The following is a 24,794-nucleotide window of genomic DNA, read 5'->3' as shown; positions in this document are numbered from 1 at the left end:
AGCTTCAGTTAGGGAAATCAATCAGCTCTCCCTCCCTCCTGCTCATGGCAACTTGAAAGCTTTGCAAGTTGACACTTGCACTGATGACTTTACCCACTCTATAAAACAAAGGAAAGCAACGTCTTAAGCCCAGGGGCAGTTTCCCTAGGCTACACTTTGCTTAACAACCAAGGTGGCGGTTTTCCATTGTGGCCACTAAACGAGGACTTGCATTTTGCATTGATAAGAGCCTCAGTGGCGCAGTGGTTAGAGTGCAGTACTGCAGGCTACTTCTGCAGATCACCGGCTGCCAGCAGTTTGGCAGTTCGAATCTCACCAGGCTCAAAGTTGACTCAGCCTTCCGTCCTTCCGAGGTGGGTCAAATGAGGACCCAGATTGTTGGGGGACAATAGGCTGGCTCTGTAAACCGCTTAGAGAGGGCTGTAAAAGAACTGTGAAGTGCTATATAAGTCTAAGTGCTATTGCTACCGTCCTTCCTTCCTTCCTTCCTTCCTTCCTTCCTTCCTTCCTTCCTTCCTTCCTTCCTTCCTTCCTTCCTTTCCTTTCCTTTCCTTTCCTTCACTCCCTCCCTCCCATCCATCCATCCATCCACCCATCCATCTATCCATCCTTTCCTCCTCCTTCCTTCCTTCCATTCATCCAGCCATCTTTTCCTTCCTTCCTTCCTTCCTTCCTTCTTTCCTTCCTTCCTTCCTTCCTTCCTTCCTTCCTTCCTTCCTTCCTTCTTCCTAAAGGTTGACTCAGCCTTCCGTCCTTCCGAGGTGGGTCAAATGAGGACCCAGATTGTTGGGGGACAATAGGCTGGCTCTGTAAACCGCTTAGAGAGGGCTGTGAAAGCAGTGTGAACTGGGATATCAGTCTAAGGGCTATGGCTAAGTGCTATAAGTCTTGAATGAAGGGCTCTATCTCGGATTCCCCAGGGAGGGAGAGTCTCAGGGTTTACAGACAGACACCCTTTGTCTTGGCATAGCTGGATATAATATGGGGCAGGGGCCGGGAAGCCATGATGCTGACTGACCCCAGCGTGTCCGTGTGTGCGTGCCTTCCTCTGAGAGCCTCTGCTCACCGGTGTCCTTCCTCTTCCTCGCAGTGAGGGCGAGAGCCGCCCGGTCTCGTGGCTGGCCGAGCAGGCCTCCCAGCGCTACTACCAGACCTGCGGGCTCTTGCCCCGCCTGACCCTCAAGAAGGAGGGGGCGCTGCTGGCTCCTCAGGACAGCGTCCTGGACGTCCTGCAAAGCAACGAGGAGGTGAGCAAGCAGCTCTTAGGGGAGGCCTTTCTCCCACTCTTTTGCGGGACGTGTGCAGGGGGCTGGGGCCGGGGGCCAGGAAACGGAACAAACTACAAAGGGTAGGAAGACTGAACGTGGCTTTGGGGTGCTCTCGATGGAGGAAGCCCCTGGCCAAAGGAGGGGAGGAGGGGGCGCCTTGGGAACGTGGCGACAGAGATTCTGCGTTCTGAACTGGGGGCAAGGGAAGGAAGGGGAGCGGCTCCTGGGGAGGGGGCTGTTCCTTCCTGCTCTCCTTGTCTGTCTCAGGTCTTGGCTGAAGTCCAGTCCTGGGACCTGCCGCCCCTCCTGGAGAGATACCGCAAGGCCTGCCAGACCCTGGCCACGGGTAAGCACCCAGCCTTCCTCTGCACGGCGCTCTCTCTTCATCATCATCATCATCATCATCATCTTTTAATGATAATCCCTTGTGACGTGGAGTGAGGGCAACTGAATGGAGCTAGCAGAGTGTTTTACTGGCCGGATGCCTTTCCTGTCGCCAATGCAGAGTTTTGTTCGGCAAATATATTCTCAGTGTGCCCAGAGAGAGAAATATCTGCCTCTGCCTAGGTTCAAACTCACAGCCTCCTGATTGTGAGGTGAGAACTCCACCTCTAGGCCCCTGCACCACTCTGCACGGCGCTCTCCCTTGATACATTTATTCCTGCCAGGAGCATCCAAATTAAAATGTTATGCGCAGTTGTGAGTACAAACCTCGGAACACAACAGTTTTAAAAGCTTAGTTTAGGCAGCACGTGCCCAGGAGCACAGTGTGAGCATGTCTGAACGGTCACAAAACAGATGGTCTTAAGTCAAGGACTCCCCGTATGGGATACAACTCAAATGTTGCTTCCTCACGTATAAGTATGGCTCCTCTTGCGTTGGTTCTGGGCTCCAGGATTAACCCAGGTGGCCCTCCGAGGCTAGAGAAGATTGGCCGATATATCAGTTGTGAGAACATTATGGTTGGATGGACCTTTTAAAAGATTTGTGTTAGAAGTCAGAGCCTTGGTGCTCTCCGAGCTCAGTCGTTTCTTCGCAGACATTTCATTACCAAACTAGGTAACAGCACCAGTGCTGGAAGGCTTCCAAGCACAAATGATGGGATCTAGTTGGGTAATGAAATGTCTGCAAGAAAACAACCGAGTTCAGATAGCACCAAGGACCCCACAGACGACGGCTTCCTCCTCCTCCTCCTCCTTCTTCTTCTTCTTCTTCTCCTTCTCCTTCTCTTTCTCCTCCTCCTCCTCCTCCTCCTCTCCCTCTCCTTTTCTTCTTCTTCTTCTTCTTCTTCTTCTTCTTCTTCTTCTTCTTCTTCTTCTTCTTCTTCTTCTTCTTCTTCTTCTTCTTCTTCTTCTTCTTCTTCTCCTCCTCCTCCTCCTCCTCCTCCTCTTCCTCTTCCCCTCCTTCTCCTTCTCCTCTTCCTCCTCCCCCCTCACTCCCTTCTAGCACTGATGACATTACTTGGTTTGGTAAAAAAAAGTCTGCATGAAAACCATCCAGCTCAGAGAACATCCAGGACCCCACAGTCTTCCCCATCCTCCTCGCCACAAACCCTCCTCCCTTCTAACACGGATAATGTTCCCTAGCTGGGTCATGAAACGTCTGCATGAAAACCACCACGCTCAGGGAGCACCAAGGGCTCCTCAATCCAACCTTGAGCTACACATATTCTCCTCCATCGGTACTAAAAGCGCCTTTTACAAGACGTGTTGCAAATCCTCCCCTGCACTTCCAACCCCTCCTCCGTTCAGTGAAACTCCTCCGTGATCAGACCATGGCTTGGTTTGCAAGTCACATTAAGCTGTGGTTTAATGGGGGAACAAAACCACAATGAAGCCATGGTGGACACCCATGGTAGATGCCCATTTTGCCCTCCCATGCCTGCTTTTCCTTCCTGCGAGCGGCTCATCTAACCCGCGTCCATTTCTCCCCCTCTGACCTGCAGGAGAACACCCGTTGCTGGGGAAGCTCTTGGAGCGCCAGGAATCGGCCTCGTCCTTCAGCGTCTCCGGCACGGCTCTGCGCCACCGCCACCTGCGCCCTCTCCTGCGGGCCCTCAAGCTGCAGGCTTCCCTCCGCCAGCTGTGCCTCTCTGGGACTGGGCTGGGGGACGACTCGGCCGAGGAGCTCCAGGCCACGCTGGGGACCATCCCTGGGCTGAAGCGCCTGGATCTCTCGGCCAACCGGCTGGGCCCCGACGGGCTGCAGAAGTTGGCTGCGGGCCTCTCCGGCTCATTTACCTTCCAGGTAGCGTAGAAGTGGCATGTTCTGCAGGAAGCAAAGCCGAGCCTGCATTTAATTTAAAGGCTTCCATTCATAAATGGTCACCTGGGCTGAGATGCTAAGGAGGGAAAGGAAATCGAGGGAAACGGTCCACGGAGACTCTCCACCATCCAGGTCACCATTGTCCCAAAGGTGCTTCTTCCAAAAGGCCGCTGGAGTCTCTTGGAGGTTTTGCCTTGAAGGAGGTTTGCTTCTCATCCAGGAAGATGAAGAGGAATTGAAGTGGGGAACTGCAGAAGCTTCTCGGATGAGAAGTCAGAAGCAAAATAAACAAGAAAGTCCGGTGGTCTTTTGGAAAAAGCACCTTTGGGAAGTCAGTACCCTATTTCCTTAACACCTTTGAGAAGATGGATGAATGAGACGGGAGGGAAAGAAGGGTAAAAGGCATGGAAAAGATGGAAAGGAAGGAAGAAGGAAGGGAAGGGAAGGGAAGGAAGGAAGGAAGGAAGACACCGCTGATGATGTTACCTAGTTGGGTCATGAAATGCTTGCAAGAAAACCACCAAGCTCAGAGAGCACCAAGGACCCCACAGTTCAACCCCAAGCTACAAAGATTCTATCAGTTATTATTATTAGCTTTCCTGACCCTCCAGTTCCTGGCAAGTGCTTGGCTGACCCTTCACCCCCTTTCCTCGTTCCAGAACTTAGAAGAGCTGGATCTCAGCTTGAACCCCTTGGGTGACGGCAGCTCCCAGTCTCTGGCCTCGCTGGTCCAGGCTTGCCCTGTTTTGGGCACCCTTCGACTGCAAGCCTGCGGCCTTGGCACCACCTTCCTGGAGCCTCACTCTCTCCTGCTGGCCAACGCCTTGAAAGGTAGGAAGAAGGGACCCTTCTGGCTACCGAAAGAAAGACAAGGGGTGAAGGGGAGGTCTTCAGAACCCGGGGGGGGGGGAGAGTGTTAGACTTAAAACCAGAAATATTTCTGCCAGAGAAATAGGACAGAGGGAATGTATACTTAATATTACATGTTTTGACAGCAGTGAGAATTGTATCTGCACAACATTGGACAAATGAGGAAACTCCTACAGATGAAAATATAATTTTAAAAAACATTAGATTGTGTGAAAATGGATAGGTTAACATTAAAGATAAAGGACAAAGAAGATACAGAATATTTTTTAGCTTGGGATTTGTTTTACCAATGCCTAGATAATAACGGTAGAAATTAGAAGTTGGGAAGAACACCATTATATACAAGTAAAGAATATTATTATTACTGTTATTATTTAGATGTAAATTGACTCAGACAATACACTGTTTATTAAGCACTTGTATATGTTAAAGAAAAATGTATAAATAATTTTTAAAAAATAAACCAACCCAAGGGGTTTTGCTTGAGGATCGGGGGACAATGAGCCCCTCCCGAAGCTAAAAAGTCCAGCAATGGTGTGGCTCCAAAGTCTCTTGTTCTCCTACATGTGTGCTATGTTCTCACCTTCAAACATCTGGAGATGTTCCCCTCCTCCTGTTTCCTGGCAGGAGCCGTGCACCTCAAGAGACTCACTCTTTCCCACAATGCCCTGGGCTCCCGTGGCCTTGGGGTGCTGCTGAAAAGCCTGCCCTTCGAATCGCTGACCCATCTGGAGATGGGCTCCCTGGAACCCAGGGCGGGGGACCAGCCACAGCTGAGGGACGCCGTGGTCAGGTATCTGACACAGGTTGGTGCTCTCTGATCGCCCGAGGGGGTGAGGGAGCGGCTGTCTGCGCTGTGGAATTTGGGGAATGGAGAGAAGATCAAACACACAGGACCCCCCAGACTCAATTTTGAATCTTCTCGGGACAGGAAGGCTGCGTTCTGACCCACCTGGGACTCTCGGGGAATCACCTGGATGACGACGATGTATCAGAGCTAGCTAGGTAAGAAGGCTGCAGTTGCTCAGTTGTGGGTGTGAGGATGCAGAAGAAGGAAGTCTGGAGAAACAAGCAAACCCTGATATTCTTGGCTCACAGACCCTGAATGGTCGCAGGGACCATCTCCCCAGGCTGTCTTGGGGGCGTTTGGTTCTGCTACGCTTGTAGCCCTCCTCGTTGCCATCCAACAGGGGATGTTCTCTGCGCTTTTGGGTGGGAAAATGAGGGGGGTCAACCTATTTTCCAAAGCCCCTGAGGGCAGCAGAAGAAACAATGGATGGAAACTCATCAAGGGAGAGAAGCAACCTGGAATTGAGGAGAAACTTCCCGACAGTGAGGACAATTAACCAGTGGAACAGCTTGCCACCAGAGGTTGTGGGTGCGCCATCACTGGAGGTTTTTAAGAAGAGACTGGGCAGTCACTTGTCTGAAATGGTAGAGGGTCTCCTGCCTGAGCAGGGGGCTGGACTAGAAGACCTCCAAGGTCCCTTCCAACTCTGTTATTCTATTCTATTCTATTCTATTCTATTCTATTCTATTCTATTCTTTTTTTTTTTTTTTAATTTGATTTATATGCCGCCCTTCTCCGGAGACTCAGGGCGGCTTACAATGCGTTAAGCAATAGCCTTCATCCTTTTGTATATTTATACAAAGTCAGCTTATTGCCCCCACAAACTGGGTCCTCATTTCACCTACCTTAGAAAGGATGGAAGGCTGAGTCAACCTTGAGCCTGGCGAGATTCGAACCCTGCAGTAAATTGCAGGCAGCTGTGTTAATAACAGGGTGCTTTAAACCACTGTAGTACCAAGGCTCTATTCTATTCTATTCTCCATTCTATTATTTCTATTTCTGTCTCTGTTATTTCTACTTCTACTCTATTCTCTACAGCTGGAACCAAAATCAAGCAAGTCCTCTTAGGTGGAAGGATTGGGGTCTCCTTCCCAGTGGGGCTGGACTTGTGGTTTCAGGCAGCTCTGCGGAACCCTCCTCTGTGCCAGGCCCTTGTCTGGAATGGTATAGGGCAGTGTTTTTGAACCGTCGGAACTTTAAGACGGGTGGACTTCAACTTCCCAATTCTGGGAATTGAAGTCCACCTGTCTTAAACTTGGGAAACCCTGGTATAGGGCTTCCTGCCAGAGAAGGGGGTTGGACTAGAAGACCTCCGAGGTCCCTTCCGATTCCGGTATTCAGTTAACTCACATCCACCACTCAAGAGGTTGTTCTCTCCGCAGGAGCCTCCTCGCTTGCCTGTCCTTAGTCTCGCTGGACCTGTCGGCAAACCCCGCCATCGGCATCCTTGGTCTCCGGACGCTGCTGGTCACCCTGGAGGAGCGGAAGCGGGGACTCCAGTTCCTTAGCCTGGCTGGTGAGCTCACTAGGGGTTTCTGCAGCCGTTGCCCCCCGAACCAGGGCATCCTGTCACTCTGCCCTATAGCTAAGTAGTGTAACACAATGGGTATCTCCAGCCTCTATCTATTCTGAGAAGCCTTTGGTGTTTCCTTGCAGACGTTTCATTACCATATTAGCTAACACCATCAGTGCTGGTAAGGAATGGGGTTTGTTCAAATCCCGTTCCTTACAAGCACTGATGGCGTTACCTGGTTTGGTAATGAAATGTCTGCAAGAAAATAACCAAGGCTCAGAGAGCACCCAGGACCCATTTCAACCCTGAGCTACAAATATTCTCTTTTATTTGTGTCCGTCCTTCACAAAAACAAAGGAATAGGTCAGCCTGCTTCTCTTTCACAGCCCAGGTCCCAAATTCGCTTCCTTCTAGGAAGGATCCAAAGGAAATCATACAAACGTAATGAACAGATTCAGATCCATTTTTCCTCCGTTGCCAGTTGGCTTCTGGAGTTGCTCCACAATGGAGTAAGGATGCCACTGAAAGAAACCGGGCAACACTTTAACTACAAGTTTCCCATTTCTATCTGCTGTTCATTTCAACAGTTTTATTTTGTCTCTCCAACGTTTTAACTGCCTGTCAACTGCGTGTTTCAACTTTCTGTGCTCAAGTGTTTTCCTGTTTGTAATTATTTTATTGTCCTATTTATGGCATTGCCCATTGCTCACTCGCTCGATAGTGAGACAGGCAATATATAAGAATATAAATAAATAAATTGAAGCTCCCTTTGCTGCTGAACGGGGAGAGCAGTGCCTGGGCTCGAGACAGGAGAAGCTGAGTTGCCACTAACAGGCTTCCTCTCCCTCCCGATTTCCCTAGGCTGTTCTGTCCGTGGACCCCTGGAGACCGTCACGTGGACCAAGCTCTCCTCCCTGGTGGGTCAGCTGCAACTCTGCAGCCGGCAGCTAAGCAGGAGCGATCAGCGGGATGTGGCCGAGCTCTGGCACAGCCCGACTAACACTTCCCTTCGTTCTGTCACCCGTCACCACAAACTTTTCTGCCAGAGTCTCTAGCAGAGGCAGTTTCTGAAGAGGTTGGGAGGTCGGTCGGTCGATGGAGGACCGAGGAGTCGGGGACACGAGTGGCTGCGTGCCCCATCCCAGGATGGATGAAACTCAGTGGAAAGAGTGGAATAGCTCAGCCGACTTCAGAGGAGATCCCGAGTTGTAGACGGGCTGTGGGTGACCGCCAACCCGGCTTGTGGAACTGAGAATTTTGGTGCCTGCAGAGAGAATTTGGGTGGGAGACAAAGCACCTCCTCCCTTCCGTGGACAAAGCTGCCATTTTTTAACTAACCATTCTTATCCTTCTGTCCTGCTTCAAACTGTCCCGTATTTATTGAATGGCTCTGCTTCTCTGGCACGGGATGCAAGTAGAGCTGGGGAATGCTGCAGGCCCACCCCTCCACTTAAGCTTTGCAGGGGGAGAAGGGAGGGGAAACTTTATTTCTAACCTTGAGACGAGGAAGAGGGATGGTAATCTCTTGAATAAATCCAATATATGCCAGGTTTAACTGTAGAAAGATTTTATTTGCTTCAGACCCACAAAATTTTGCCTCTCTGAGGCGAAAGCAAAACCCAAATAAATACACGTAACCCCTCCCCCAAAATATGCTACTGTTCCCCAATTCAAGGCTGCAAAAGGAGGGGCTGGTCCACTGCCCCCCCCACCCACCCCCAGAGTGAAAATAACTGCAATGCGGCCCACGCAGCGAGAGGAGTCCCCAAGGCTTCTCTCTCCAACGGAAGGGAAACGGGAGCCTTGGCGTTCAGGCGCCCAGCAGCCTTTGGAAACCGGGTGTGTCCGCGTAGTGGAGCCCTGAGGGCCCCCGTTGCATCTTCCCCTCTTGAGGGACGGGCACCTCCGGCCTGGCCGCTCTCGGCCTCACGAGTGCAGGAAGCGGTTGAAGGCGTTGTAGGCTGACTCCAGGTCGAAGAGCATTTGGCGGACCTGAGAATCATCCAGCTCGTCGGAAGCCGACATGCCACTCAGGGTCTGCAGCCTAGAGAGAAACGGATCTCGGTCACAGGAGGAGGGGGCCCTGCTTTGCCCACCCCGCCTCTCCTGGAGGAGGAGAAAAGACTAACGTTCAGTTAATACTGATGATGTTGTCTAGCTGGGTAATGAAAGGTCTGGGGGGAAAAAAACCCTGCTCAGAGAACGCCAAGGACCCCGCAGTCGTCATCTCCTCCATGCAGCCAACCTCCTCCCTCTGCACTGATGATGCTACCTAGTTGGGTCATGAAACGTCTGCAAGGAGACCACCCAGCTGGAAGAGCACCGAGGGTTACCCACAAGGAGAAAAGAAACGGCTTTCGTTTCTGCACCTCCTGGGGCTTTGCTCGGTCCCACCTCTGCAGCCCCACCTCCCCCTCCAACAGGATACAGGGGCAGAAGCTGGCAAGGGTGCCCTCCGCACAAGTCTCTCTATTCCCCCAGGGAAGAGCTCACCATTGGCTCACTTTCTGCCGGCCCTCAAAGTCCGGGGGCAAATGGCTCATGCGGTTCATGGTTTCCATCAACTCCCGCAGGTCTGGCTGGATCTGGGGAGGCAGAAGCAAAGAAGGCAGTCAGTCGTTTTCCTTGCTCCGTTTCTATTATTTCTTTGAGAGGGAGGGAGGGAAGATGGATGGATATTGGCGGGAGGGAGGGTGAGAGCCTTGAACCTGTGCAGAGATAACACTTTGCCAGCTACCTCCTGTTTGCCATCCTATCCCTGAATGTGGCTTCAGCGCAAGTGAGCAGCAGTTGGTTCAGAGGCCCCCCCACTCCCCCCAGAGGCCACCTGTGTGACCAAAAGCCCCTCTCCCTTTGCTCACCTCATCCATGGCCCGGATCTCCAAGCGCAGCTTGTCCATCACGGTGATGAAGAGCTGGGAGAGAGAGAGAGCCAACCAGCCCCGGTCAGAGAGCATGCCAGAGGCACCCTGCAGGAAGTGGCCCCCAGGTCAGTCATGGGCCTCCCCCCCACCAGTCCCCAAACCTACCGACACGATGTCTGCGATGCAACGGTTCAAGTTGCCCTTGTCGTCCTTGATGGTGATGGGCCGGTCCTCCTTGATCCTCTCCATGGCCAGCGGGCAGTCCAGCTGGGAGGGGAAAGGCGGCCACTTCTTATAGAGATCTCTCCCCCCCCACTTCAAAAGGGCCTCCCCCCCTTCCTCTGCCACCAGACGGAGCACAGATGGCTCAGACGCTCCTGGTGCAACCACCCCCAAATCGGATTTCTTACCCGGAACCTGCGGCAGAAGTCATCGATGGAGTTGATCTCCAGTCCCTGCACCTGCTTGAAGGCGGCCTTGTACTGGACCAGGAGGCGGGAGCAGGCGGCCGTGTACCTGGAAGGAAGGGCCAGGGGTCCACAAGTGAGCGGAGGGGATGTAAGGTGAAGCTTTGCCCTGTCTGGTAGTGTCTGATTCGAAGGGACAATGCTTGTCTCCGTTTCTTAGCCGAGGGAGCCAGCATTGTCTGAAGGCAATTTCCATGATCGAGGGGCCAGCGTGGCTAAACACTGAGGCACATGGAACGCTGTTCCCTTCCCACCAAAGTGGTGCCTATTTATCTACTCGCAGTGACATGCTTTCAAACTGCTAGGTGGGTAGGAGCTGAGAAGAGGATGGGAGCTCAACCATTCCATGGTGCTCGAGTCTCGAACCCGGGCTGGCAGCTTTAACTGCTGAGCCATCATGCCGTTCCCTTCGGCAAAGAGGAGGGGTCTTTTATTCACTTAAAACATCGATTACAGCTGCCTATCTTTCAGTCAATTCTGGGCAGTTCCCAATTCAAGTTTCAAAAACATAAAATCACTTAAAAATTTTTAAAATACAACCAGTTAAACAAAATACGTATTTATTTATTTGTATGTATAGTCTTATGCCTCCTTGGCAGTGCCTGGTGATAACTAAGTTTGTACAGGTAGTCCTCGACGTATAATTATTCGTTTAGTGGCCGTTTGAAATTACACCGTTCTGGAAAAAAAAATTATCATCATTTTTCGCACTTAGAACCATCATAGCAGCCGCAGGGCCATAAGATCAAAATTTGGATGCTTTATAATCACCACGTACAGGTAGCCCTCCGCTTACAAGTTCGTTTAGTGATTGTCCAAAGTTACATCTTCACTGAAAAAAAGCGACTTATGACCATGTTTCACACTTACGACCATTGCAGCCTTCCCATGGTCACCTGATCAAAATTCAGACAGCAACTGACTCATATTTATGACGGTCGCAGTGTCCTGAGGTCATGTGATTCCCTTTTGTGACCTTCTGACAAGTCAACGGGGAAGCCGGATTCACTTAACAACCATGTGACTAACTAGACAACTGCAGTTGATTCACTGAATAACTGTGGCATGAAAGGTCGTAAAATGGGGCAAAATCCATGTAACAAATGTCTCACTTAGCAACAGAAACACTGAGCTCAATTGTGGTCATAAGTCGAGGACTACCTGTATTGCTGCAGATGGAACAGGCTGACAAGAATCCATCCAGGGTGCTGGAAGTATAAATGGTCCATAAAAAAGGGAGAAAATTGTTAATTTGCCCGTTTCCAACTGCCCTGAGCTGTTGGATGAATATCAAAGACAGATCGCCCATCACATCCCACCCTGATCTCTGGAAGCCTCCAACCAAGGAGGACAGGATCACCGCCTGGCCCTTCACTTCAGAACTTTTTCTCTGAGCAACGGACCTCTTCTCTCCATTTTTCTTTCTTTTTTTTCTTTCTCTTTTTCTTTCTTTCTCTTTCTTTCTTTCTTTCTCTCTCTCTCTCTCTCCCTTCCCTTTTTCCTTTCCTTTCCTTTCCTTCCTCCTCCATATATTATGGTCTAGGGTCGCCTGCCTGAGCGGGGGGGGGGGGGGGTTGGGGTTGGACTAGAAGACCTCCAAGGTCCCATCCGACTCTGCCCTTCTGTTACACTCGCCGTGAGGCCTTCACACTTACTCATTGGGGTTGACACAGTCCTTGATGTAGGCCTTCTCCAGGGCCTGCATGGTCTTCACCACAGCAAATAGCTCAGCCATGTTGTCGTACCTGAAACCAAGAGGAGCAAATTGGGACCATTTTGGCTCTGCGAGGTTTGGCCTTCCAAAGTGGGACAGAGGCCCCTCCTTCGGCTGCTCTGCCCGCAGGATGCTGCCCCTCCCTGCCCCTCCCCCAGTTGCAAACATTGTGGCCAAATTAATTGCAGGCAGCCCTTTGACCTCCAGTCGCTTCCCATTTGGAGATGCCTACAAATCTGTGTAGAGCAGGAGTCTAAGACTGAATTCCCCAGCCAGCATGTGCTGTCTGGGGAATTCTGGGAACTGAAGTCCACAAAGTGGCCATCATGGTTAGAGCCTTCTGGCACAGGGGATCACTTCTGGAGGGGACCCAGAGTTACTGGATGGCAGGATGGGTGGCATCTCAAGTTAATAAGTAGAAGAAAGAAAGAAAGAATAGCAGTGGCACTTAGACTTATATAGTGCTCCACAGCCCTCTCTAAGAGGTTTACAGAGTCAGCAACAATCCGGGCCCTCATTTTACTGAGGAAGGAAGAAAATGTAAATGAATGAAAGAAAATATATAAGAAAGGAAGGGAGGGAGGGAGAAAGAGAAAGAGAAAGAAAGAGAAAAAGAAAGAAAGGGAAAGAAAGAGAAAGAAAGAGAAAGAAAGGAAGGAAGGTAAGGAAGGAGGGAGACAGGGAGGGAGAAAGAGACAAAGAAAAAGAAAGAGAGAGAGAGAAAAGAAAGAAAGGGAAAGAAAGAAAGAAAGGAAGGAAGGTAAGGAAGGAGGGAGACAGGGAGGGAGAAAGAGAAAGAGAAAGAGGGAGAAAGAGAAAGAGAAAGAAAGAAAAAGAGAAAGGAAAGAGAGGGAGGGAAAGTAAGGAAGGAGGGAGACAGGGAGGGGGAAAAAGAAAAAGAGGGAGAAAGAGAAAGAGAAAGAGAAAGAAAGAAAAAGAGAGAAAGGAAAGAGAGGGAGGAAGGTAAGGAAGGAGGGAGACAGGGAGGGAGAAAGAGATAAAGAGAGAAAAGAAAGGAAAGAGAAAGAAAGGAAAGAGGGAGGAAGGTAAGGAAGGAGGGAGACGGAGGGAGAAAGAGAAAGAAAGAGAAAAAGAAAGGAAAGAAAGAAAGAAAAAGAGAGAAAGGAAAGCGAGGGAAGGAGGAAGGAGGGAGGGAGACAGGGAGGGAGAAAGAGAAAGAAAGAGAGAAAGAAAAAGAAAGAGAGGAAGGAAGGATATAAACGTAAATACAAGAGAAAAAAGAAAAGAAAGGATAAATATAAAGGAGAAAGACTCACTTCTCTCGTTCTCGGGCGTTTTTGTACAGCTTTACTTCCTGCAAGGAAAGGTAAGTTGAGGCTTCCACCCCACAACCTGCCCAGGCTCAGGGCTTTGGGGGGGGGAGGGGCCACAGGAGACCCCCCCCCACATAAAGCAGCTGGCAGCCCTGACACGGCCGGCCTTGAGTAGAGGGGGGGGACAGGAGACCCTCCCCCCACCACACACACACAGCCGCCCCTCCCCCCCTCCCCTCCCCTGACTTGCCTCGTAGAGTTCCGGCTTGTTCCCGGGGGCTGAAAGCGGAAGGAGAGGAGAGTGAGGGTCGCCCCAGACCCTCGCCCAGGCCCCCCCCCTCCCATATCTCCCCCTCCCCCCCTACCTCCCCCTCTCCGCGGCCTCACCTCCCATCCCGGCGTTGGCGGGGATCCCGTGGAACATCCTCCCTGCTCGGCCGATCGGCTGGCCGGGTCTGCCGCTTCCCTACTTCCGCCTCCTCCTCCTCCTCCGCTCGGCGCTCGATTGGACAAGGCGGGAGCTGCGCGCGCACCTCGGCCCGAGAGCTACGAAAGGGAAGAGCGGCGTGAGAGCTTCCGGGTATCTTTCTTTTCCCCCCCCCTCCTCCTCCGGCGGATAATGCCCCTCCCCTCTTGCGACGCTGCGTGGAATGAAGAGCCCCCCACCCCCACGCCACGCCGCGAACACGGGACAAGCTGAGGCAACCCGGCCCCCACCGCTCTCGAGAAGGGCTCGGCTTCTATTTGGGGCGCCGTTGCCCGCAAGGCCAAGCCGGAAACGGCGGGCGAGGAAAGCGAGAGGAGGCGCGGAGGCCGAAGGAAAAAGCGGAGCCGCGTTTCCACCTCCCGGGGTGGGAGAAAAGCGGGGCCGGCTCTGACGGGCAACAGCGGGGGGGGGAGGGGAGAACGGCTGGTCTCCTACCCTCCCGTGGATCTCCGGCAGGTAGCCACGCCCACTTCCGGTTCTGCTACCATAGACGCTGAGAGGGGAGGGTAGAGCGGTCGGCTTCCGGGTGCTTGGCGCGGTGCATGTCGGGAAAGCGCGGGCTTTTCGTGAGGTGAATTGAGGAGAGCGTCGAGGCCTCGTTTCCCGCGCGTTTTTGCTGCCTTCTCCGAGGAGGCTCCGTGGGCTGCCGGAGCCCTCGGGGAAGGGCCGAGAGTGGCCTGGGCCGGCCTGGCTATCTCTCCGCGGCCTCACGGGCTCCTCGCAAGCGGGGAAGCGGCGGAACTGCGGTGGCTCTTCCTTCCCTTCGGGCGGACGGGGCTCCTCGAGCCCCTCGCGAGGCCTCAGCCGGCCTGATTGACCCCGCGTGAAAGGAGCGTTTGGGGTGAAGGGAGGGACGACGAAGCCCATCATCCGTGGCGGGCCGAATAAACCCCTTTGGCTTATTTATATACATGATATAAGTAGTAAATGAACCAGTTTTATGCCCCCGCCTGCCTGAGCAGTGAACTCTTGCTCTTCGGCCACAGATGGGCTTCGGCTTTCTCCCTTTTATTACTATTTAATAATATTTTATTATGTTTCTCTTAATATGCTCTTCATCTCAGCACAGGTAGTCCTCGACTTACGGCCACAACGGAGGCCAGAATTTCTGTTGCTAAGCAAGGTGGTCATTAAGTGAGTCATGCCTAATTTCTCCTGCCACAGGTGTTCTTTCAGCTATTCAATCATGTGGCCGTTAAACGAATCCAGCTTCAGAAGGAAGGTCCCAAATGGCGATCATGTGACCCCGGGATACAGCAACCTCATAAATACATCCCGGTTGCCAAGCACCCAAATTTTAATCGTGTGACCATGAGGATGCGGCATAGGTTATAAGGGTGAGGAGTCGCTTTTTTCCCCCAGTGCCATTGTAACCTCAAATAGCCACTAAACGAATGGTTGTAAGTCAAGGACTAACTGTCCGCTGCTTGTCTTGGGCGGCAGAGCTTGGCATTTGTTTGAATTGCGGGCTGGGGTTGTCTGAAAGCTGTGGGGTGGCAACAAACTATTACACACACACACATGACACAGGCACACTCTTCTTCTTGGCCTGCCCCATGGTGGCGTTCTCTTTCCATGATTTCTAGATCAGGAGTGATGGAAGTTGTAGTCCAATGCCTCTGGTGGGTTTGGCATTGGGGCAAAGGGAACAAAAGAAGGTGCTGCTTTATACAAATTGGGGGGGGTGTCTTTGAGGCTCACTGAATTCACTCAGGTTGCCAGCAGTGGTTTCCCAGCAGACAGAAAGAAAAATGAGGTTCAAGCATTTGGATGTAAAACTGGTATCATGTCCAAGGGGTCGGTGGGCATCTTTTCTTACGTCTGGAAACTATTATTAACTCCATTTTTTTATGGCAGGTCAAGGCCATGTGGAGCAGAATAGCAAGCCCCATGGGTGTGACTGGGGACGGAATATATGACTCCCCCCCCCCAAACTTCCCAGGTTGGGTATTTTTAAAAGAGGAACATGAAGCAACTTTGAAGACCTTTGCAGACTCTCAAAAAGGGGGAGCAGGGTCAGTGGGCAAGAGGGATGAGCAATTGCCAAAAGGCAAATGCTTTGCTATCACTCGACTTAAATTGTTTGTCAATGATTTCCATTACCTAAATTATTATTTATTAAATGTCAACAAAAATCTTAAGAGGAAAAAAATATTTTGTGATTCTTCCTTTATGTAAATTTTATTGCTTACAAGTGGATTTGCACAGTGTTCTTACATTTAACCGAACAGCTTGTTACAGAGTGTGCAGAAATCTATTGATCTACTGAAGCTTCGGTGAAATAGACAATCCAGTTGTTAACGACAGTCCTCTGCAGTAGAGCAATTTTCATTTTTTGCGTTAAAACGCCAACGGAAAGCTATACATTCTTTCAAACGGAACAACTGAAATGCTAAGGAACAGGCTGGCCTGCCTAAAACTACCAGCAGGACTTTTGAGGGACAAAAACATTCGAACGACACCAACACGGCCACGAGCACAGGTGATCAATACGCAGGCCTTTGTATCGGGTGTTTTTGGAGCGCGAGGGGATTGTTACAGAATCAGCAACGTGGCTTCGTGGGCTTCCTGGACCACCGTCTACGTAGGAGGATGGCGCTTTTCCACACCAGCACAATGCACCACGCAAGGAGTGCCTTCAGACCCAGGAGGCAGCCTGTCCTCAAAATCTGACCACTTCCCTTTTTGCATGTTTCCCCCGCCCCGCTAGACGCTACACAAGAGCCACGAGAGTTGTGGAAATGTCGCAGTTCCACCGTGGAATACAACAACAAAAGATGGAGGCAGCCCAGCAGATGAGGCATGAAAGGCCAGGCGTCTGTTGCATGCAGAGCAGTGGGGGAAGCGGCTGGACGGACAGCAGGACCGGTCACAGACGGCATGGGGTGAACATGGCAGAGCATTTGGCCTTCCCTTCAGGGCTGGCGTGTAAGCAGCCACAGTTTGGAAAAAGACAGAGGGGCCTTCCCTTGGTTTTTTGCTCTTCGGGAAGACGCCCCTCGGATGACATCAGACGCCCATACAGCTTACCTTCCAAAACCAAAAAGGGGGAGCTAAGGGTGCCAAGGGAGGGGGGCGCTGCCTCTCGTCTGAGCAGGCCGGAGCAGCTGCAATCACAGGGGGATGCTGCACCAGAGAGGCGGTTTCGTCCTCCTCTAAGAGCTGTGATTGTGCCGTCAAACTGAAAAAGAGGCCTTGGTTACAGTGAGCACATTCAGAGTTCGGCTCTTTTAACAGGCTGGCCAAAAAATTAAAAAATATATAAATTCCCTAGGACTTCTCCCCAATTCGTGTCCCCGGGCCAAACATATCAATCACCCCCCTCAGCAAGCTGGCAACTACAGTACATGTTAAATTGCCAAAGCTTGCCAGCTAAACATTTAAAGTCCACCCCATTGTGCAATGGGTGCTAATGAAAAGGCATCAGAAAGTGGGAATATCTTGACCAGGAGGCCTCAAGGAGGGACATGGCAGTTGGCAGATGAAAAAGAAGGGGAGCGGGTACATTACAATAAAAATTCTAAATTGCCTAGGGGTGCCATCCATATTTTTTGTTTTTCAATTAATAAAATATCACTATCATCGCTATATTACAGAGAAATAGTTCATAGAATAACCAACTCTTCTATTACAATTTCAGAAATGTGTTTTGAAAAACCCTCTCATTTTAAAATGCCCTTAATATCTTGTGCTATACGAAATATATATCATCTATATACCACTGTGCAGCAAAAATACACTTTTCCCCCAAAGTATGAGCTTTAGACTAGACATTTTTTTTTAAGATATGAAAAAATACTGCAGGCTTTAAAGCTCAAAATGAGGCTTTTTTATCAGAACAGTGCATGTGACCACTATTTGCAGAAGCACAGAATTTTGAGAAAGCAAAACTAGGATTCAGATTTAACTACTGTGGGCACATGCCAGTTCTTCAACGTGGCTTAGTATTTAGCATCATTCTTTAGTTAATGATAGCAAAGTGCCCACCTCATATTGTTTAAGGTGCTCAAGATTTACGTTACGAAAAAGGTTTTGATGGGAAACGAGCCAGCCCAGAATTGGATAATTAGCATTGTCACTTCTGGACAAAGTGGAATGATAAACCTAAGCACGACCTTATTTCCAAACGGTAAAACCAGCTGCCCAAAAATAAATCGTCTTCTGCTTTTCATTTTTCTTCGCAACAGCTTCGAGAATAGCGTGCAATCCCAGCCTAACTGCCCTTCGTGTTCATGGCCGTTTTTGAAAACTCGATTAAATTGCGGCAAAGAGTGAAGAGAGCGAGGAACTCCTTCTGGGCTCTACACAGTGTGTGCTCTTAAGACTAAAATAATTCCCAGTAGAGGACCCTCAATACACACAAAGATCCGGAAACTTCATCTCATAGACGGGAACAGATTGGTAATGGGGGCAGCCGGCCGTGATGGTCAGGGTCCCCGAAGGACTGGGAGGGGGCCTGTAAAAAGAAAAGCCCCAGGGTTATTATACACAGCAGACTTTCAGCTGGACATTCTGCCTTTCGGGCTGGCTTGGGACCCTGAGTTTTTAATCAAGTCAGATCCAAAACGGTTTCAATTGAGAAAATATATTTCTTCCTAAATTCTCATTTTTATTGTCTTCTGATGGCTACTGGAGACAGCTTGCAAACTAATAATACTTGAACAGTAAGAAATACATGGTGGGAAAGCAATTAAAACCAACAGAGACTAACACAAACTCTGGTTAACCCAGCAATTGTCGCCGAGAATCAACTTGTCAGAACAAAATATTACAGGTAGTCCTCGCTTAATGACTGCAGTTGGGACTGGTGACTTCATCACTAAGTGAAACAGTTGTAAAGTGAAACATCCTGTGACTTTGACTTTTGTTCGGTCCTGTTATAACTTTGAACATTCACTAAACGAACTGTTGTAAGCTGAGGACGTACCTGTATTGTCCTTTGATCATCCCTGAATTTCCCACCCTTTCACCTCGTCACTCCCAAATTCCCATCCTCCAATTTTCCCAGCCAAAATCCAGCTAGTCCTTCGGCATTTCTCCTTACCGAATGGTGAGCTCCAGTATCTGAGCCAGTCGGTCATGGAGGAGGTTTGCCTGGAGAGAGAAAACAGATCGAGTGAGATCGGGTGACAGTCAACCCACTGCCCAGAGCACAAGTCCTTATACCATCCCTGATAGTTATCCAATCTATTCCTTTCGGTGGGACAGCCTGCCTCTCAGAGTTGTGGGGGCTTCATCGCTGGAGGTCTTCAAGAATAGATTGGATAACTATCAGGGATGGTATAAGGACTTGTGCTCTGGGCAGTGGGTTGGACTAGAAGACCTCCAATGTCCCCCTTCCAGCCTTAGGAGTCTCTTACTCTTAGAATTGTAATAATATAAATCTAACAAAGAGGACTGGGGTGAGATGATAGAGGTCTTCCAATATTTGAGGGGCTGCCACAAAGGAGACGGGAGGGGATCGACTTAGTCTCCAAAGCCCCTGAAGGCAGGAGAAGAAGCAACGGATGGAAACTAATCAAGGAGAGAAGCAACCTCTGAAGGAGAAACTTCCCGACAGTGAAGACAATCCATCAGTGGAACTCCTTGCCTCCAGAAGTTGTGGGTGCTCCATCGCTGGAGGTTTTTAAGAAGAGATTGGACAGCCACTTGTCTGGAGGGTTGGACTAGAAGACCTCCAAGGCCCCTCCCAACTCTGTTACTCCGTATCCTATTCTGTACTCTCTTCTTGAGATATCCCGGATTACCCCCCACTGAAGGCCCCTGATAAAGCTGGAAAAAATCCCCTCTGGCAGAAAAATGCTACAACATGGCCTCCCCAGGAGAAAAGGAAGTGGTTTTGGTCACCAACTACAACCCCTTTCCTACCGTATCATCAAGCAGAAATCTTTCACAGGGAGTTTCTTACTCAGCCAGGGGTTTCAGTCTAGTAGCCCTACTCTGGATGCCAGTTCCCATCCATAAAAGGGACAGCGAAAGGGTCTGCCCCCTCCCTCACGCTTTGCCCATTCTTCTGCCGATCTCACAGGAATAAAACACGACAATGCAAAGTCTATTTTGCACCAGGTTGTTCCTCCCAGCCCTTGTAGGAGAAGGTGGCACCGTGAGCACTGCCAGCCGAGAAGCTTAGCTCGTGATGTGGAGTCCTCACTCTCTAAGTAGACCCTCCAGCTGCCTTGCAAGGCTATCTGGGCATCACCAAGCAGGGGGCTTTTTGTAGAAAACGTTGCTTGTTCTGCTCGGCTCACCTTGGTCTCGCACTGTGCTGCGATCTCTTCAAAGGGAGCTTTCTGAAACTTCTCAATGACCAGGCGCCTTTTCTCCTTCTCCTGCTCTTCAAGGCCGGTGTTATCTTGGGAAGTTGATAATTTTTTAAAAAATGGAGAAAGAAAGAGAGAGCAAAGTAAAGGCCGTGTTCCCAAAACACGTGATGAGACGACTTCCCCAAACGCCCTGGTTGAAGCAGTCTTGTTTTCCTCCCCGAAAATTAAGCTGTGTCATATACTCTGAAAAATACGGTAATAAGTGAACAAAGAAAAGCTTGTTTTTAGTTGGAGAAATATTAGTTCAGACTCTTTAGTGAATGGACCTGATCCAGTTTGGAACCTAATTCGTCACATCATTAATATTAAGTGAGCTATTAAACGTGTAATCGTATTTTCTCACCCCTGATTGTCCCAAAGGTGTTTTTTCCAAAGGACAACTCGACTCTCTTGTTTTTTTTCCTCCAAAACGTTTCACTTCTCCTCCAAGAGTCCCTTGGGAGTTGGGCGGCATAGAAATGCGACAAAATAAATAAAATAAATAAGAAGCTTCTTCAGTTCTTCAGAATATACAACTACACTATTACAGAACTGAAGAAGCTTCCTGGAGGAGAAGCGAAAAGTTTTCAAGGAAAAAAAACCAAGAGAATCAAATTGTCTTTTGGAAAAAGCACAACTATGTGCTGGATGACTGAGAATCTCTAGAGATATTCCTGATTGTTTAACTGAGGAGAAACAATCCATAGTAGTGAGGATTATGATTACATTATTGGGGACAAAATCGCTGCTTGTTAAGAGTACGACAGAACAAGGAATGGGGGGGTAGGATACATATGTTACTATATAATATGATGCATTTTACCTATCGCCTTCTTCAGTGCTTCAAAGGTAATTTCCTCCATGCTGTTAACCTGGGGGGAGGAGTGGGGAGAGAAATATTTTGCTTAAATGCACCGACAGTTGAACAAAAAGGAAAATAAAATAATTTTCTGTGGTTTAGCAAGAGGGAACGGCAAGGAGCATGAATTAAGCCACATAGAAGCCATTATTAAACGCTTGAGAGGTGGAGCCTGCAAGGAGACTCAATAATATTTTTGAGTTGCAGAATCTGCCAGAAAATGTGGAGAAACAACCCAAAAACCAAGATGAGAAAGCTGGTTTGGGGAATGTCTGGAATCTGTTCTTTCTGTCAGAGGGGATGATATAAAAAGGGTTGGTTAAAAGGATATCCAAGCTTCTGCACTTGCCATGTTCATAGGTTGAATCGGTAAACAGTTACACATAATTGTACCTGGAGAGGCAATTTGGTGTAGTGAGGGTGCTGGCCTAAAAACTAGGAGACTGGGAGTTCTAGTCTTGCCTTAGGCATGAAAGCCCTCTGAGTGACTTTGCGCCAATCACCAGGAGACACTGAGTTCTAGTCCCACCTTTGGCATGAAAGCATCTGGGTGACTTTGGCCAATTACTAGGAGACTGGGAGTTCTAGTCTTGCCTTAGGCATGAAAGTTGGCTGGATGACTTTGCGCCAATCAGCAGGAGAAAGTGAGTTCTAGTCCGGCCTTTAGCGTGAAAGCTGATGGGGTGACTTTCGCCAGGTGCAAATGGATGGAAGGATAGGTGCAACTAATAGGGTTAGGTGAGATCACTTAGGACAAGGCCCTCCACACTTGGCAATTTTAAGGCTTGTGGACTTCGACTCCCAGAATTCTGTGCATTGCATTCCCCCATTGAATTCTGGGAGTTGAAGTACATAAGTTGCCAAGTTTGGAGAGTCCTAGCCTTAAAGTCGAGAAAGTCGAAAAGCTTTTCTGAAGCTGCACAATGTCCGTGATCAAACTTACCTTATCTTCTGGGCCGTTTCCAGGAAGGATGTCCACCTGAATGGACACGGTGTCCACGATACTCTTCCTTCGTGACAGCCTGTCCTCATCTGTATATGTAACATCAGAAAAGTTCATATTCCTCATTGTGGGTGATATAAATTATAGCATACAATATATCACATTCTGGTAAGTTAGGCATAGACGAATGGATGGATGGGTAGCTAGATAGCTAGATAGAAAGAAATAGATTGATGATATAGATGGTGGATAGATGTAGGTAGGTAGGTAGGTAGATAGATAGATAGATAGATAGATAGATAGATAGATAGATAGATAGATAGATGACAGAGATATGATATAGTAGATGATAGAGATAGACATGATAGATGATAGAGAGATATAGTAGATAGATAGATTAGATAGATAAATAGAAATAGATTGATGATAGAGATGGATGGATGCAGATAGAAAGATAGATAGATAGCTAGATAGAAAGAAATAGATTGATGATAGAGATGGATGGATGGAGAGAGAGAGATGATGATAGAAATAGATTGACAGAGATGGATGGATGGAGATACAGTAGATAGAAATAGATTGATGGTAGAGATGAATGGATGCAGATAGATGATAGAAATAGATTGATGATAGAGATGGATGGATGGAGATACAATAGATAGAAATAGATTGATGATAGAGATGAATGGATGCAGATAGAAAGATAGATAGATAGATGATAGAAATAGATTGATGATAGAGATGGATGGATGGAGAGAGAGAGATGATAGATGATAGAAATAGAGATGGATGGATGGAGATACAGTAGATAGATAGAAATAGATTGATGATAGAGATGGATGGATAGATGATAGATAATTAGAAATAGATTGATGATAAAGATGGATGTATGGAGATAGAGATGATAGAGAAGGATGGATAGAAATAGATGATAGAGAGATGGATGTATGGATAGATAGATATAGATTGATGATAGAGATGGATGGATGAATAGATGATAGATACAGAGAGAAATGAGTGGTGAGAGGTAGATAGATAGATAGATAGATAGATAGATAGATAGATAGATAGATAAACTGATTATAGGCTTCAGGAATTGGGAGAATAATGAAAACCTGTAGAGTGCAGATAAGTCCTTGAATTACGACCGGTCACCTAGTGACCATTCGAAGTTATGACAGACCTATCTGGGCGGTACTTATGACCTGAATTTCAAGTTGTGCTGGCCGCCACATCCCCCAGTCACATGACTGAACTCCGGTCTCACGGCAACCAGGCGCATTTATGGCCATTTGCAGTGTCCCACGGATGCTAATTGTTGTAAAACATCTGCATAGTATATATTACATTTCTTGGTCTGGTCTACTAAGAATAACAAAGTGGGAAGGGACCCTGTAGGTCATCGAGTCCAACTTAATGGAGCTGATTATAACAGATGGCTGGTCAAACGGAGGTGGAGGTATGAGAACTGTGACCCAAAGGGCCACAGTGCTTCTGGTCATCCCCATTTCCACCATTTATGTGGTCTAGTGCAGGGGTCTCCAACCTTGGCCACTTTAAGCCTTGGCGGACTTCAACTCCCAGAATTCCCCAGCCAGCAAAGCTGGCTGGGGAATTCTGGGAATTGAAGTCCCCCAGGGCTTAAAGTGGCCAAGGTTGGAGACCCCTAGTCTAGTGGGAAGGCAGAACAACTTGCTTCCTCTCAAAATGGCTGCCTGGGGGAAGCAAAATCTGAAGGGACAGGTGTGTAAAAGAGAAGCAAGGAGTCCCTGGCTGCCCTCTGGAACAGCCCCCAAGGTCTCTTCAAGAGGGCCACAAGGATGGCGGCCTTAAAGCTCCAGGAGAGCCAGGTGCTGTGGGAATTGCAGTTCAGCAACATCACTTCTCAGCCAAAAAATGGCCGATCGCAAAGGGAAGCGGTTTCATCCTACCTATTCAACAATCCAGGTCCTCAAACCGAGCGGTTTCCTCTCCGCAACTGTTGTGGCCAACAATTGCCACGAGTCACACATGCGTCCGCTGGAAAGACTAAATCTCACCTGTCACCTGGGGCACGTAAGGCACCGACAGCCTTTCCACGCTGTAGCCGCTGCCGCCTAAGGATTCCACAATCTTGTGAGTCAGGAAGAACAAGCTCTTGTCGTCCTTATCAAAGTTCAGGGGAATGCTGTAAAAAAAAAAAAAAAAAAAACCAAAAAACTTTGTTCAAAATGAAAGGGAAAATCAATGAGATTATAAGTGGATCAACTGAACAATGGAACAGAGCTGGAAGGGACTTTGGAGGTCTTCTAGTCCAGCCCGCTGATCAAGCAGGAAACCCGTGATGGTGAACCCACAGGTGGCACATGGAATCCATGCATACGCACGCCGGCCAACTGATTTTCAGGCCTTCCAAGAAAGCCTCTGGAGCCTGGGGAGGGTGAAAAATGGGCCTACCGCCCCCCCCTCCCCGATGGGACGGCAAACAGGTTAGCCATCACTGCTAACCTGTTTGCAAATGGTTAGCCAATCTCTTTTTTAAAACCTCCAGAGATAAGAGCACCCACAACTTCTGGAGGGAAGCCCTTCCAATGATAAATCGTTCCTACTTATTGCCTTAACAATATCCTTCAAGTTTCCCCCTGAACTTTTCAAAGTTCTCCTTTCAGTCCTCTCAACTTCCTTCCTCTTGGCTGAAAGGGAATTGGGCTGAAATCTTTAATATCTTACCGTACTGAAATCTTGGTTGAGTTTTTTTTTTTTTTTTTTTAATTGATAATATCCTACGAGGCCAATCCAATCGAACCTCAGTCTTAGCAAAAACGCTGCCGGTTCATCTCTTGGAATGTCATCGTAGAAACGAATCTGCTCTACTGCACCGCTGGGTTTCGAGCAATCCGTCCAGTGGGGAAAAGACATTTCTCAAGAAAAACGAATACAGGAAAAGATAGCAGTAGAGGTGCTTCACTGCTGGAATGTCCCAAAGGGGCTTTTTTCCCAAAAAGTCAACTGGACTTTCTTATGTTTTTTTTTCCCTTTGAAAACATTTCACTTCTCATCCCAGAAGCTTCATCAGTTCATGAAGAACTGAATGATGAACTGAAGAAGCTTCTGGGATGAGAAGTGAAACATTTTCAAA

At 48.9% G+C, this 24,794-nt stretch overlaps 3 protein-coding genes across 4 annotated transcripts in view; 1 reads left to right on the top strand and 2 right to left on the bottom strand.

The window, feature by feature from the left end:
* Positions 1–8,316, top strand: part of TONSL (tonsoku like, DNA repair protein) — a 30,504-nt gene extending 22,188 nt beyond the window's left edge. For both annotated transcript variants that reach the window (XM_060682152.2, XM_087891436.1), the window contains exons 19-26: positions 1,091–1,247; positions 1,536–1,614; positions 3,214–3,515; positions 4,193–4,364; positions 5,031–5,209; positions 5,335–5,408; positions 6,636–6,769; positions 7,628–8,316. In XM_060682152.2, the coding sequence (XP_060538135.2) occupies positions 1,091–1,247; positions 1,536–1,614; positions 3,214–3,515; positions 4,193–4,364; positions 5,031–5,209; positions 5,335–5,408; positions 6,636–6,769; positions 7,628–7,821 (1,291 nt within the window). In that variant the 3' untranslated portion in view covers positions 7,822–8,316. The remainder of the gene's footprint in view (positions 1–1,090; positions 1,248–1,535; positions 1,615–3,213; positions 3,516–4,192; positions 4,365–5,030; positions 5,210–5,334; positions 5,409–6,635; positions 6,770–7,627) is intronic.
* Positions 8,317–14,095, bottom strand: VPS28 (VPS28 subunit of ESCRT-I). Its single transcript, XM_034419963.3, has 10 exons — positions 14,008–14,095; positions 13,473–13,631; positions 13,336–13,364; positions 13,089–13,126; positions 11,753–11,842; positions 10,041–10,146; positions 9,796–9,897; positions 9,628–9,681; positions 9,260–9,351; positions 8,317–8,810 (listed from the first exon to the last, which is right to left on the bottom strand). Exons 2-10 carry the CDS (start codon positions 13,507–13,509, stop codon positions 8,693–8,695), a joined length of 666 nt encoding a protein of 221 aa, XP_034275854.1. The 5' UTR covers positions 13,510–13,631; positions 14,008–14,095; the 3' UTR covers positions 8,317–8,692.
* A 1,631-nt stretch (positions 14,096–15,726) lies between these two features.
* EFR3A (EFR3 homolog A) overlaps positions 15,727–24,794 on the bottom strand; it is a 53,800-nt gene continuing 44,732 nt past the window's right edge. The window contains exons 19-24 of the mRNA XM_087891437.1: positions 23,716–23,843; positions 21,677–21,765; positions 20,698–20,746; positions 19,821–19,924; positions 18,617–18,666; positions 15,727–18,028 (exon numbers count right to left, since the gene is read on the bottom strand). Of these exons, the coding sequence (XP_087747563.1) occupies positions 17,923–18,028; positions 18,617–18,666; positions 19,821–19,924; positions 20,698–20,746; positions 21,677–21,765; positions 23,716–23,843 (526 nt within the window). The 3' untranslated portion in view covers positions 15,727–17,922. The remainder of the gene's footprint in view (positions 18,029–18,616; positions 18,667–19,820; positions 19,925–20,697; positions 20,747–21,676; positions 21,766–23,715; positions 23,844–24,794) is intronic.

Source organism: Pantherophis guttatus, chromosome 3, assembly GCF_059756535.1.
Source record: "Pantherophis guttatus breed Tessera chromosome 3, ASM5975653v1, whole genome shotgun sequence".
NCBI classification, from domain to species: Eukaryota; Metazoa; Chordata; class Lepidosauria; order Squamata; family Colubridae; genus Pantherophis; species Pantherophis guttatus.
The sequence above is the reverse complement of the archived record's forward strand: the minus strand, read 5'-3'. Positions and strand labels throughout refer to the sequence as shown.

Bases quoted from the DNA above. Each gene is read 5' to 3' on its own strand.
- VPS28 (XM_034419963.3), bottom strand. From the start codon at position 13,509: ATGTTCCACGGGATCCCCGCCAACGCCGGGATGGGAG. The intron at 13,127-13,335 runs GCAAGTCAGGGG...CTTTCCTTGCAG, and splicing joins ACAAGCCGGAACTCTACGAG to GAAGTAAAGCTGTACAAAAA. The intron at 9,352-9,627 runs GTGAGCAAAGGG...CTGCCTCCCCAG, and splicing joins AGATCCGGGCCATGGATGAG to ATCCAGCCAGACCTGCGGGA.